Below are 14,349 nucleotides of genomic sequence, written 5' to 3'. Positions count from 1 at the left end.
CATCTCTCTCCAGGATTGTTGATACACCCTTCATCAGTAACCCCGACAACACCTCCTTCCAGAACATCAGAAAGTTGTCCATTTCTTCTCTGCTTACTCCATTAACCAAGCTCAAAGGGATGTGTGGACAAAGCCCAGAATTTGCAGTAAGAAATAAAACACAATTGACACTGGTGATGGGTGTTAGGCAACAAGGGGGAAGACCAGAAAGTAATAGGTGAGGAGGTACCCGGCATGACAAACTCACCTGGATAGAATCCTTTCAAACCGTGTGGGTAATTTCTTGTCTCATTGAAGAAATCACTTAGATGAATCTTTTAGATAAAAATAATAATTTTAGCTAAATAAAGATCATCTAGATAAGAGCATTCTTAGTTCTTCTAATAATGATATTCACAATGTGACAGAAGGAACCTCTTCTGTCAAAGCTTGAGGACACAATTCTGCCGGTTCTGGTTCTATTCCCAACAGGCAGAGGGAACCCCTTGCTGTTGGCGCCCTCTACTGCCAATAATCTGTGGTTGCAATCTTGGAAGAGAATTCTTTGGAGGTGAGGGGGCGGTTTTGTGAACCTGGATGGGTAAAAAAGAACAGAATTCATATTTTTCCTAGTTACTAAGTGAAATAGAGTCTTTATTTCAATCCTTAATGCGGGCAACAGACCCTAGTAGGATTAACAGGACCTGTGACTTCACTGCCAATAGAAATTGCAGATGTTTTCACATCGCATCATAGTTGCAAATACTTTTTATCATTTATGCCCCTTAGTATTTAAAAAAAATTATGGTAATTATTAGATATGCTTCTGGATCTTGTTATTAAGTGTGTTTATAAAGCAGTATATTTATTTCTATATTGAAAATTGATTTAAAAATATTTGGTAACTGGTGGCTCAGACGGTAAAGCGTCTACCTGCAATGCGGAAGACCCTGGTTCTATCCCTGAGTCGGGAAGATCCCCTGGAGAAGGAAATGGAAACCCACTCCAGTACTCTTGCCTAGAAAATTCCATGGATGGAGGAGCCTGGTGGGCTACAGTCCATGGGGTTGCAAAGAGTTGGACACAACTGAGCGACTTCACTTTCTTTCTTTCTTTTCAGTAGAATTGGGTTCTTTTAGATGCTATGTATTTTGTACATATAAAACATGATTCTGAGAGAAGGTCCATAGTGTTCACCAGACTTACCAAGGGGTTCATGATCCCAGAAAGGCTGAAGCTCTTGGAAATAGTGCAAGAGAGGTGGAATGAAACCCCCTTTAATAAAAGAGCAGTGACTTTCCAAGAACCAGGAGGGCCCAGAACCTAGGGTGGTCAGGGAGAGTTTCACACTTGTAAAGTAACAAAGAGGTGCTGGTGGTCTCCACTAGCACACTGCTGGGGAGAAGTTGGTGGAAACTGGCATGCCATCTGGGACTGGTCAGACTAGAGTTGAGTCTACTTCTGCAAGAAATGTCCCTTGTCAAGAGTATGGGCTGGTCAGGATTTGCTTGTTGAAGGAATGAAGGATTACGGCAAGCCACACTTTTACTTTTTATTCATTGATATACTCAATTCATTCATACATTTCTGTGACCTGCTCCTGTTCTAGGCCCTCCTCTAGATCTTAAGCATAAAGAGATGTGTGCCTTAGAGAACTCAGGGACTTGTGGGTAAGATAGGGTTTCATACTGAGAGACAAGTGCTGCTGCTGCTGCTGCTGCTAAGTCACTTCAGTCGTGTCCGACTCTGTGCGACCGCATAGACGGCAGCCCACCAGGCTCCGCCATCCTTGGGATTCTCCAGGCAAGAACACTGGAGTGGGTTGCCATTTCCTCCTCCAATGCATGAAAGTGAAAAGTGAAAGTGAAGTCGCCCAGTCGTGTCTGACTCGTAGCGATCCCTGGACTGCAGCCTACCAGGCTCCTCTGTCCATGGGATTTTCTAGGTAAGAGTACTGGAGTGGCGTGCCATTGCCTTCTCCGGAGAACGTGCCCTAAATGGAGGGCGGAGAGGCAGAAAGCTGCAAAGGGAGGAGTACAAGTTTTCAGGCACATGGGAGAGCCAGAGTGCAGCAGGGGCTGCATTCATGATTCTGGTGCAGCCAGGTGCATTCTTATACCAGACCTCACCTGTGGCCCCCAGGTGGAGTGGGGTGGGACCGGGTGGGCGGAGGGAGGGGAGTGAGTATTGCTGGAGGTGCATGCTCGGAGAATAATGGGTCATAGTTTCAAGGACAGGGTCTACTACATAATTTGAAGGGCACAGAGCAAAAAAAAAAAAAAAAAAAAAAGGGAATAAAAAGAAAAAACGTAGGGACTCTTGTTCAAACAAGCAAGAAAGTTTAAGATACTAAAGCTAAAAGCATAAATGCAAGGCTTTCCCGCTCTTCTGCGGTCTTTCTCATGACTTGTCGTGGTGGATTTTGTGTTTTTGTTTGTTTGTTTTTTGTTTTGCTAATCAATGTCATTCTAAGTAAAGAAAAATTAAAAACCTAAATTATTAGCATGGGCTTTTTATTCACCTTTTTATTATGCAATGCTGGTTTTAAATGCAGATAAAAGAATATTTCACTGAAATATAGAATTGCCAAAATCCCACACGATCCTCATTTGGTAGCTCATAAACACACAGGGACTTCATTCTTGTTGTAACAGTGGAAATACTACACAAAACTAGCTCAACTATTTTTATTTCACTTCTTGAAATGACATTCTACCTTCTGCTTACTGACAAGAAAGGATTGAAGGAGTAATGGGTCTCCCTATCTTTCTCTTTCCTTGTCTCTCCTTACTCAGTCCTAAGCTAACAGCTTACCTTGAATTCAACTTTGAGTTTTACTGAATTCCCATGCCTTATGGAGAAGGAAATGGCACCCCACTCCAGTATTCTTGCATGGAGAATCCTGTGGACAGAGGAGTCTGGTGGGCTGCTGTCCATGGGGTCACACAGAGTTGGACATGACTGAAGCGACCTAGCATTAGCATGCCTTGTGGGCCCAAGAGATATTGCTGATTGTGTACAAATGGGGTGGCAAGGAACACGGGACATATAATGCACAACAGTGCATAGATCTCTGTTCGTAGGCATGCTTCATTGTCCTGCTGCTGCTGCTGCTGCTGCTGCTAAGTCTGACTCTGTGCGACCCCATAGACAGCAGCTCGCCTTCAAAGACAAAATCATAAAGAATTTCAACACAGCAGGGCCTTAAACCAAGCTGCCCTCTTATCAGCTGTGGCCTTGAACTGGCACTGGGGAAGAGGAAGAGTGCTAGCCTGCATGATATGGCCTTTGTGTCTGGCTTCTTTCACTTTTTTCTTTTTATGGCTGAATAATATCACACTGTATAGCTATGAGTGTGTGCTAAGTCACTTTAGTCATGCAATCCTACGGACTGTAGCCCACCAGGCTCCTCTGTCCATGGGATTCTCCAGGCAAGAATACTGGAGTGGGTTGCCATGCCTTCTTCCAGGCCCAGGGATCAACTCATATTTCTTTAAGTTTCCTGCACTGGCAGGCAGGTTCTTTATCTAGCGTCACCTGGGAAGCTCTTTATAGCTGTACTACATTTTATTTGTCCATTTGATGGACATTTGGGTTGTTTCCACTTGTTGGCTATTAGAAATAATACTAGTATGAATATTATATGTGTAAGTTTTTGCATGAACATATGCTTTTCATTCTTTCTGTTATGTGCCTAGAAGTGAATTGCTGGGTTGTATAGTAACTTTTTGATACCAGAGTTAAACTTAACACATGAGAATCCCAGTGCTACCATTTATATGAAATCTCCAGAAAAGGAACATCCATAGGGACAGAAAGCAGACCAGTGGTTGTCTGTGCCTAAAGGAGAGAGTGAAGTTTGACTGCAAATGGGCATGCAGGAATTTTTTATCATAACGGAACACTTAAAATTGGATTGTGGTGATAGTTGCAGAAATCTGTAAAAAAGATTGAATAAAGAATCACAAAACTGTATACTTACAGTGAATGAACTTTGTTGCACATTAATCATACCTCAAGAAAGCTGTTACGAAATGCTAAAACAAAAAACCAAAGCCACAACAGTGTGCAGGCATTTTTCAGGGAATGGCATGGGTGACAATTGTACTGTGCAAGATTATTTAAATGACCCAGAGACATAGTGTTCATGTTTCACTTTAATGTCGCTTAGCAGGTGTGTGTCTTGCACCTTGAAAGTTGAAATTTATTGATGGTATTGCTTGCAGTGAAGCTAGAGTAATTATATAAGTAACAAAGCTATGAGTAAATTTAAAGAAATGTCAATTAAATGAAGTGAGCAGCCATTGTAAGACTGGAGAAGTTGAATGAGAGTGATGGAAGTCATCCAATGTAAAATTGCCAAAACAGAGAACTTACCAAGAGATAGTTTAAAAAATGAAAACTGAATGTCACAGAAATAAAATAATCCAGTTTACGGTGAAAACAAACACATCCACCCCATGGTGTGTCTGCATGAGGTGCCAGTTTAGCTGATGTTTTGTGCGTGATGTGAAAGCTATTTACTGGTGCTTGAACAAATAGGAGATTTTCACCTTTTATATGCTATAACTGTCTTTTTTGTTTTGGTTGCATTGGGCCTTTGTTGCTTCACTGAGCTTTCTCTGGTTGCAGTGAGCAGGGGCTACTCTCTAGGTACGGTTGCCTTTCTTGTTGTGACTCATGGTCTCCAGAGTAGGGGTTCAGTAGCTGTGCACATGGATTTAGCTGCCCAGTGGCATGTGGAATCTCACCAGAGAAAGGATCAAACCTGTGTCCCCTGCATTGTAGGTGAATTCTAAACCTCTGGAACACCAGAGAAGTCCCTACAACTGTCTTTTAAAATTAAACTTCAAAGGATTCCATTTATAACCACTCAGGACTGCAGAGAAGTTGTAGTGTTAAGAGTGTGTGTGACTTCTGGACTGCTCCCACCTGGGGTGGTGTCAGGCCTCCCCTCTGCATCCTCACTATCAGGATGGATCCTGGGCAAGTTAGCCATCATCTGGAGGCCCCAGATTTCTCATCTGCAGAACAGATGATAGTAGTGTCTTTCTTATAGGGTGATGAGGAGGGTTAAATGAATTAACAAGTGCAAAGCACAGCTGAGAAATGCTTAGTGGATCAGCAGGTGTGCCAGGGTAGGCTTTGTTTTAGGTTCAGGGGATACAACAGGAAGGCAAGGAGACAGAGGAATACCCTGCTCTCCAGCACAACAATCAGAGGGGTGGGGGGAGGGATGGTTGCACAACAGGAAGACACAATGTACAGACCAGCAAGAATGGAGGATGGCTGGGAGGAGGACATCTGAGGTAGGACCAGAGGAAGCCCTGGGAGGGATTAGAACAATGGAAGACAAAAGGGGGAAGTACTGAGGGGCCTTGGCTTCCCTGGTGGCTCAGACAAGGTAAAGAATCTGCCTGCAGTGCAGTAGACCTGGGTTTGATCCCTGAGTCAGGAAGATCCCCTAGAGAAGGGAATGGATACCCACTCCAGTATTCCTGCCTGGAGAATCCCATGGACAGAGGAGCCTGGCAGGCTACAATCCATGGGATCACAAACAGTGGAGGGGACTAACACACGGGCCTGACGTGGGTGGGTGGATGTGTGGGTGGGGGGCTGCGGGGCTGAGGTTTCTGTGTATTATCATCAAGGATACTAAATTAAAAATAAAAGTGTTGGTAGTTGCCCCATTTTCCTGCAGCCTAAGCTTCTGCTTTTCTATTAACTGTTACAACTTATGTAAAGCAGATGGCCCCTGAGCCTTTCACTCTGAAAGCTCTTTTAGGAGCTCTTTCAGGTGGGACATGGACCAAGGAGGGTTGAGGTCATCCTGGGGTCCCTTTGAAACCTGCTCCTTAGGCTTCAGGTATACCTGCTTGGAGTGCAGAGTCTTCTCTCTCCTTTTCCCTGCTCCTTGTGCCTCACTCCAGGCTCATTAACAGGAAAGTTTCAGCAAGAGAGCTGCTGGGAGAGGCAGGCATCCCTTGGGACATAAAGGTCCCTGGTCTTGCTGAGAAACTTACCAAGGATGCAAGTTTGATAGAAGGAGTCCCTCCCTGCCTTGGAGTCTTGGCTGCTCCCAGTGGGAAAGCACTCACCCATCTGATGGAAGCCGCATGTCTTTGGCAACAGCTCCAGGGAGATCTGCCAGGGCTCCAGGGTGCAGGACAGTTGCTGCTCTTCCCATCATAGAAGCAGGAACTTCCCCTCTCTGTTGCCAGGGGAATGTCCCCCTGGCATTCCTTTCTCGACTGACATGCCATGGCTTACACTTCTCTCCTTGAAGGGCTGTTTAATGGGAGCATCATCTGAATCATCCCCTCCTAGGGCTGATTTGAGGATCAGAGGGAGCTAGGTGTGTTCACTGGTTTTCAAAACTTAACTGACTATAAATATGATGTCCCAAATTAGATAGGATAGGATAAGATGAAGCACATGACAAATGAGGGATTGGGAAGGGGATGACATCTTCCACCCAGGGACTGAAAACAGCTTTCTGGAGAAGGTTTCAGACTAGCTCCCCATGTACCCAATTCATCTGACATGGAGGTGTTGACTTGAAAAATATTCTCAACCTGAATTTGAGAATCATGTTTTATTTGGTGGGAAGTTTTAGGACTTCAAGCCCTGGAGAAAGCATCTCAAGTAACCCTGAAAGAATTTCTCTGAGGAGTCCGCTGGGGAGCTAAGTTATACAGAAGTTTTGCAACAAAGGGCAGGTAGGTGGAACATCAAAAGATGATTGTTAAAGAAAATCAGATATCCCAAGTTAAGGAATGTAGTGCTTTTCTATTCATGGGAAGATGCAAGACTCTGGGCTCACTGAAATCATTCCTTTGATATGCTCCTCAGCTGTCTGGGGCCAATATCTTGTGTTTTCATATGGGAGTTTCCTCAGGGTTCCCCTGGAGAAGGCAATGGCACCCCACTCCAGTACTCTAGCCTGGAAAATCCCATGGATGGAGGAGCCTGGTCGGCTGCAGTCCATGGGGTCGCTAAGAGTCGAACACGACTGAACGACTTCACTTTCACTTTTCAGCTTCATGCATTGGAGAAGGAAATGGCAACCCACTCCAGTGTTCTTGCCTGGAGAATCCCAGGGATCCCACCAGAATCCCTGGTTGGAGGCCATCTATGGGGTTGCACAGAGTTGGACACGACTGAAGCGACTTAGCAGCAGCAGCAGCAGCAGCAGCAGCAGCAGCAGCAGCAGCAGCAGCAGCAGCAGCAGGGTTCACTGTAGGGAGTAGCTGCAGTCTGATGACCACTAGATGGCAGGCATTCTTTGTTTCCTTCCTGAATTCCTTCAGGGCTCACCCTTGGGATGACAGCAATTCCTGGTGACTGTGACTTCCTTTGTTTACTGATAAGGCAGGAAATATTCTGATGCTCAGAGATCAGCCTTTGGCTCAGGTTCCCTTGACATTTCTCCTGGCCTTCGGTCACCCTGGAAAGGAACCTGAGCGATCTGAGGTCCTTTTGACCCCCAGTTGAACTGAGCACAGAGGCAAAGTCCAGACTTAGTGGGGGGAGCTTTGCTTTGGAAGTTTCACAGGTAGGATCATTCTGAGTCTGGCGTCCATGGGACAACTATGATGGCTGGTCTCTGCCTATTTGGAACTCCATGTGGATTCAGTTCCAGGGCTGCATGGCTTGGGAGACCTGAGCATGGAGTGTGGGGACATGCTCTGTGATGCCAGCCAGCCATCCCCATCTCTGAGCTTGTTTTCACATCTGTAAAATGAGAGGGCAGAATAAGTTGATCTTGAAAGGTCCCTTCTGGCTCTGAAATTCCCTGCTCTTGTGGCATTTAAATTGGCCTTATTTTCAATAATGTCTCTGCCGAGCATCCTGTCCATTATCAGGGTGAGTGAAAGGCCAAAATCAAGAGGTCATTTTCTGGACTGCCTGAGTACTGTTGGAAAAGTTGGCCTCTGTGACATGTAATGAGGCACCACCCTTAAACTGCCCCCAAGCACCTCCCCACCATTGTTCTTCATTTTACCCTGGGCCTGGGACACAGAAGTTCAGAAAAGAAGCAGTCTGTCACCAGAGCTGTTCCAACTACAGGTTCCTTTGCTCTGGGTTGGGACAAATTTGGCCGTTGTCTCAAAAGGACCCACATGGGGGTCTCTGAAGACAGGGAGGGCCTGGGAAAATTGCCCTCAGGTTTCCTCACCCTACTCCCATTAGGACAGAGTTGGGGTGAATGTACCAGAAATGTTCTTCTCATCAGTTAGTTCTCAAAGGCAAGAATTCAGGGAGCAAAATGTAGATGAATGGTGTGAAGTGCTGCAATGAACAGGAGGGAGCCTTAGAGGTTATATTTCAAAAGCCTATAGCATTTTTTTTGGCGGGGTGGGGGTGTTCCTTATCTGGGTTTTCTTTTCTTGTTTTTTCTTTGAAATTAAAAAAAAATTGAAGTATAGCTGATTTACAATGTTGTGTTTGATATTTTATATATATATATAAATATATATATATATGTATATATATATATGTATATCCTTTATCAAATTCTTTTTCATTACAGGTGTCAACTGGGAAACACACACCACCTAAAAGTTGAGAGATATGTTTCATTCAGTGGACATTTTTAGGACATCAAGCCTGGGAGGCAGCATCTCAAGTAACACTGAGAAAACATCTTTGCAGAGGCAAGAGGGGAGCTTGGAAATATGAGTTTTGCAACAAAGAGCAGATGGTTGAATAAAAGGTTACTGTTAATAAAAATAAACTAGATATCTCAGGTTAAATATAACATTTTTCTGGAGAAGACTCTTGAGAGTCCCTTGGACTGCAAGGAGATCAAACCATCAATCCTAAAGGAAGTCAACCCTGAATATTCATTGGAAAGAAGATGCTCAAGTCCAATACTTCAGCCACCTGATGTCAACAGTTGACTCATTGGAAAAGACCTTGATGCTGGGAAAGATTGAGGACAGGAGGAGAAGGGGACAGCAGAGGATGAGATGGTTGGATGGCATCACTGACTCAATGGACATGAGTTTGAGCAAACTCTAGGAGTTGATGATGGACAGGGAAGCCTGGCATGCTGCAGTCCATGGGGTTGCAAAGAGTCGGACACGACTATGCGATTGAACTGAACTGAACTGAACTGAGCTCAGCTATCTGGGGCCAGTATCTTCTGTTTTCACATCCTGAGTTTCCTAAAGCTGCACCTGTGCAGGGTGGCTGCAGACTGGGAACCACTAGATGGCAGGCATTCTTTGTTTCTTTCCTGAGTTCCCTCAGGGCTCTCCCTCAAGGTGACTGAGATCGGTGATGACTGTGACATCCTTCGTTTACTGATATGGCAGGCAGCATTCTTTGTCCACAGAGGTTATTACAAGATATTGAATATAATCCTGTCTGGGTCTTACCTGAAGCCTCTTTGCTTCTTGATCACTGACTTCTCAGTTCAGTTCAGTCACTCAGTCATGTCTGACTGTGGCCCCATGGACTGCAGCAATCCAGGCTTCCCTGTCCATCACCAACTCCCAGAGCTTGCCCAAACTCATGTCCATCGAGTCAGTGATGCCATCCAACCATCTCACCCTCTGTCATCCCCTTCTCCTCTTGCCCTCTGTCTTTCCCAGCATCAGGGTCTTTTCCATTGATTCAGCACTTCCATCAAGTGGCCAAAGTATTGGAGTTTTAGCTTCAGCATCAGTCCTTCCAATGAATAATCAGGGCTGATTTCCTTTAGGATTGACTGGTTGGATCTCCTTGAAGTCCACAGGACTTTCAAGAATCTTCTCCAGCACCACAATTTGAAAAGCATCAGTTCTTTGGTACTCAGCCTTCTTTATGGTCCAACTCTACATCCATACATGACTACTTGACTGGATGGATATATGTTGGCAAAGTGATGTCTCTCTCTCTTTTTTTTTTTTTAAATATACTGTCTAGGTTTCTAATAACTTTTCTTCCAAGGAGCAAGTTTGGCTATCAGTAGGGAACAGTAAAATTAATTGTGCTTCATCCACACAATGGAACACACTGAAGTTCTTGAAAAGAATGAAAGAAATTGTTGCTTTGGGAGGTGAAATAGACAGCAGAAGGAGGAGAAAAGGAGACATTTTTCACTGGATGTCTTTTTCTCTGTTTTGTATTTATTACCTTTTAAAAATGAATATAATAATTTATATTAAAAATGCACTTGGGGAAATGGGGCAAAGAATGGAGGGCTTCATAGAAAAAGCAGACTCTTCTTTCTTTATGATGCCTAAGTGATTGTCAAAGACAAAATGCACTAGAAAGCTAAAGAGATTATTTTATTCAGACTATTATAATACAGAGAATGTTTAGTAATGAGGAAAGTCTCAAAGAAGAGGAAGAAAACTGGGGTTTTGTAAAACAAGAAAGTCATTGAGGAAGAGCGGAGGCAGCTCTTAGACTATGCGAGAATGAAGTTGTCTTTCGTGGTTAGTCCCTTAGCCATTTGTGGAAACAAAAAGGTGGAGGGATTGCTTAATCATTCCTAGTTTTAGGCAACTCATGAACCATCTCATCCAGTTTCATGGCTTTAAATATCATCTGAGCTCTGAGTTAAAAGTCATCCAAAGTTTGGAAATATGGCTGGAGGATAAATGCATATCCTTTCAATGTTGTTTCACAAGCTCATCTAAGGTTTATTTAATATTCTAGGCATATCCTTTCAATATCTGTGTTTCACAGGATTATCAAAGGATTATTTAAAATTCTAGAATTTGACATTCTAATATGTATGTTTGACTTTGCTACTTACTATTTTATTAGAGCTTAGACATTGTGAGGTTCTACCCTGAGCTTGTAAACTTCTGTCAGATGGAAAAAATAATCCCAAAGATTTAACATATTATTCTGTAGTACACTGACTTTTAAAAGATTTTTTTACTTTCAGCTCAGTTCAGTTGATTTGCTTAGTCGTGTCTGACTCTTTGCAACCCCATGGACTGCAGCATGCCAGGCCTCCCTGTACATCACCAACTCCTGGAGTTTACCCAAACTCATCTCCATTGAGTCAGTGATGCCATCCAACCATCTCAACCTCTGTCATCCCCTTCTCCTCCCGCCTTCAATCTTTCCCAGCATCAGTGTCTTTTCTAATCAGGTGGCCTTTCCCAATAACCTCTTCACATCAGGTGGCCAAAGTATTGGAGTTTCAGCTTCAACGTCAGTCCTTCCAATGAACCCTCATGACTGATCTCCTTTAGGATGGACTAGTTGGATCTCCTTGCAGTCCAAGGGACTCTCAAGAGTTGTCTCCAACACCACAGTTCAAAAGCATCAATTCTTTGGCACTCAGCTTTTTTATAGTCCAAGTCTCACATCCATACATGACTACTGGAAAATCCATAGCTTTCACTAGATGGATCTTTGTTGGCAAAGTCATGTCTCTGTTTTTTAATATGCTGTCTAGGTTGGTCATAACTGTTCTTCCAAGGAGCAAGCATCTTTCAATTTCATGGCTGCATTCACCAGCTGCAGAGATTTTGGAACCCCCCAAAATAGTCTCTCACTGTTTCCACTGTTTCCCCATCTATTTTCAATGAAGTGATGGGACCAGATGCCATGATCTTAGTTTTCTGAATGTTGAGCTGTAAGCCAACTTTTTCACTCTCCTCTTTCACTTTCATCAAGAGGCTCTTTAGTTCTTCTTCACCTTCTGCTGTAAAGGTGGTGTCATCTGCATATCTGAGGTTATTGATATTTCTCCCAGCAATCTTGATTCCAGCTTGTGCTTCCTCCAGCCCAGCATTTCTCATGATGTACTCTGCAAATAAGTTAAATAAGCAGGGTGACAATATACAGCCTTGACATACTCCTTTTCCTATTTGGAAGCAGTCTGTTGTTCCATGTCCAGTTCTAACTGTTGCTTCCTGACCTGCATACAGATTTCTCAAGAGGCAGGTCAGGTGGTCTGGTATTCTCACCTCTTGAAGAATTTTCAACAGTTCATTGTAATCCACACAGTCAAAGGTTTCAGTTCAGTTCAGTCGCTCAGTCGTGTCCAACTCTTTGCTACCCCATGAATTGCAGCATGCCAGGCCTCCCTGTCCATCACCAACTCATGGAGTTCACTCAAATTCACCTCCATTGCGTCGGTGATGTCATCCAGCCATCTCATCCTCTGTCGTCCCCTTTTCCTCTTGTCCCCAATCCCTCCCAGCATCAGAGTCTTTTCCAATGAGTCAACTCTTCACATGAGGTGGCCAAAGTACTGACGTTTCAGCTTTAGGCTTGGGCATAGTCAATAAAGCAGAAATAGATGTTTTTCTGGAACTCTCTTGCTTTTTCAATGATTCAACTGATGTTGGCAGTTTGATCTCTGGTTCCTCTGCCTTTTCTAAATCCAGCTTGAACGTCTGGAAGTTCCCAGTTCACGTACTGTTGAAGCCTGTCTTGGAGAATTTTGAGCATTACTTTACTAACGTGTGAGATGAGTGCAATTGTGTGGTAGTTTGAGCATTGTTTGGCATTGCCTTTCTTGGGATTAGAATGAAAACTGATCTTTTCCAGTCCTGTGGCCACTGCAGAGTTTTCCAAATTTGCTGGCATATTGAGTGCAGCACTTTCTTTTCTTTTTTAAAAAAATTATTTATTTTAATTGAAGGCTAATTACTTTACATTATTGTAGTGGGTTTTGCCATGCATTGACATGAATCAGCCATGGGTTTAGATGTGTTCCCCATTCTGAACCCCCCTCTCACCTCCTTCCCCACCCCATCCCTCTGGGTCATCCTAAGAGTGCAGCACTTTCACAGCATCATCTTTTAAGATTTGAAATAGCTCAACTGGAATTCCATCACATCCACTAGCTTTGTTTGTAGTGATGCTTCCTAAGGCCTGCTTGACTTCGAATTCCAGGATGTCTGGCTCTAGGTGAGTGATCACACCATCGTGATTATCTGGGTCATGAAGTTTTTTACCTCACCTAGCATTTTATCCTGTTAACTCTTTATTAGATAGCCCATACTCTCAACTCTTCAATTACTCTTTGAACCATCTTTACCATCCTATTGCTTGCTTCATCAATTAATATAAATGAAATAAAATACTTGACATGTTTCTTTTATGTTTATATGAAAGTCAGGTTTTTACCTTTCAAAAAATTATGCTTGGACAGCTTTGGAGGTCCCATATACTTGCTTGAGTGGACTCAGCTGAGGCAGCATGTAAACTTTGCTGAAGAAGTGTATCTCAGAGCTACTTAAACCCAAGCATGGCTCTCAGAATAATGATTCCCTGGGGGCTAGGAATTTTTTCTTTGCTGGCTCTCTGGTTTTATTTTCTTGTTGTTCTTGATGTTCTGTATTTGTGTCTTTGCTTTTGTTTTTAGTTCTTGGGAAAGATTAGTTCTGTGCTGCACATACTGATAATTGATTCTCCATTGATGGCAGCAATAATTGAGAATCTGTTTTCATGCATTTGCTGATATATGCTAGATGGATGATAGGGGAAAATAATTCTTATTGTATGTGTTTGCATTTGCTATTTAACTTAAGGCCAGGCCCTGTGAAGTTCCATGTTAACTTGTAGATTTATGTCCAGCAGAAAACACAGCTTCAAAGGTTATGGTTTTATTGTCTTATAGGACTTTCACCATTTGTGTATCTTAGAAATCTTATTCTAATATTCTTTGATTTTTTTAAAGAAAATTTTCTGATAGTCCATGCAAACTCAGTTGCTTTTTTTTTTTTTTTGATGGTTTAGTATGGTTTATTAAGCTGTGCCTTAGTACAGACGCTGGGGCTTGCCCATGGTGCTCTTAATGTACAAGGCCCTGACGTTCTGCCAATTTTTCTTGAGCAATGATACCAGGAAGTTGACAGCTAAGTGGATGTTGTACACAAGCTCATCATCTGTCATCTTCACGTGGCCAACAGCCACTGCCAGACACAGCACCTTCTTCATCTGGAACTTGATCGTGGACTTCACTTCGTCAACTTTGGCCACCATGTTCTCATTGTGGGTCAGCAAGGAAGGGAACTTGCCAGCCTTGTTCAGGCCTGGGCCCAGGATTCGGGGGATCTGCTTGATCAGAGACTCTGAAGCCAAAAAGGCATCATATTTCTTGGCCAGCTTCTTGACCAGTTTCTTATTCTTGTTGAGTTTTTTCAGTGCCTCGATGTCCATGTGGGGGATATCATAGCCTTGGCCTCATCACAATGCTGCTGGTCCCCCAAGACACACACGGAGAACTTGGGGTGGGGAGTGGACTTAAGCCTGACGGTGCCCGAGAAACGTTTGTCCTTCTGAGGGTCATAGTTCAGGCTGATCTGAAGCTCCACCGTCTCCAAAAACTTTCTGCGCTTGCGCTGGTTCCCGTGCAGGACTTCCCGCACCGCCTCGTAGAGGGTGTCTGCGGGAGACTTTGCTGCTCAT

General features: G+C 43.6%; 1 protein-coding gene across 1 annotated transcript; it reads right to left on the bottom strand.

The window, feature by feature from the left end:
• Positions 1-13,669: 13,669 nt before the first annotated feature.
• Positions 13,670-14,349, bottom strand: LOC101106166 (large ribosomal subunit protein uL1). The gene is given in 3 exon segments (XM_004008735.6): positions 13,670-14,114; positions 14,117-14,327; positions 14,329-14,349. Coding segments are annotated over 3 exon segments (648 nt in total). The 3' UTR covers positions 13,670-13,698.

This window comes from Ovis aries, chromosome 5 (assembly GCF_016772045.2).
Source record: "Ovis aries strain OAR_USU_Benz2616 breed Rambouillet chromosome 5, ARS-UI_Ramb_v3.0, whole genome shotgun sequence".
Classification (NCBI taxonomy): Eukaryota; Metazoa; Chordata; class Mammalia; order Artiodactyla; family Bovidae; genus Ovis; species Ovis aries.
Note: the sequence above shows the minus strand (reverse complement) of the source record. Positions and strands in the feature narration are given on the sequence as shown.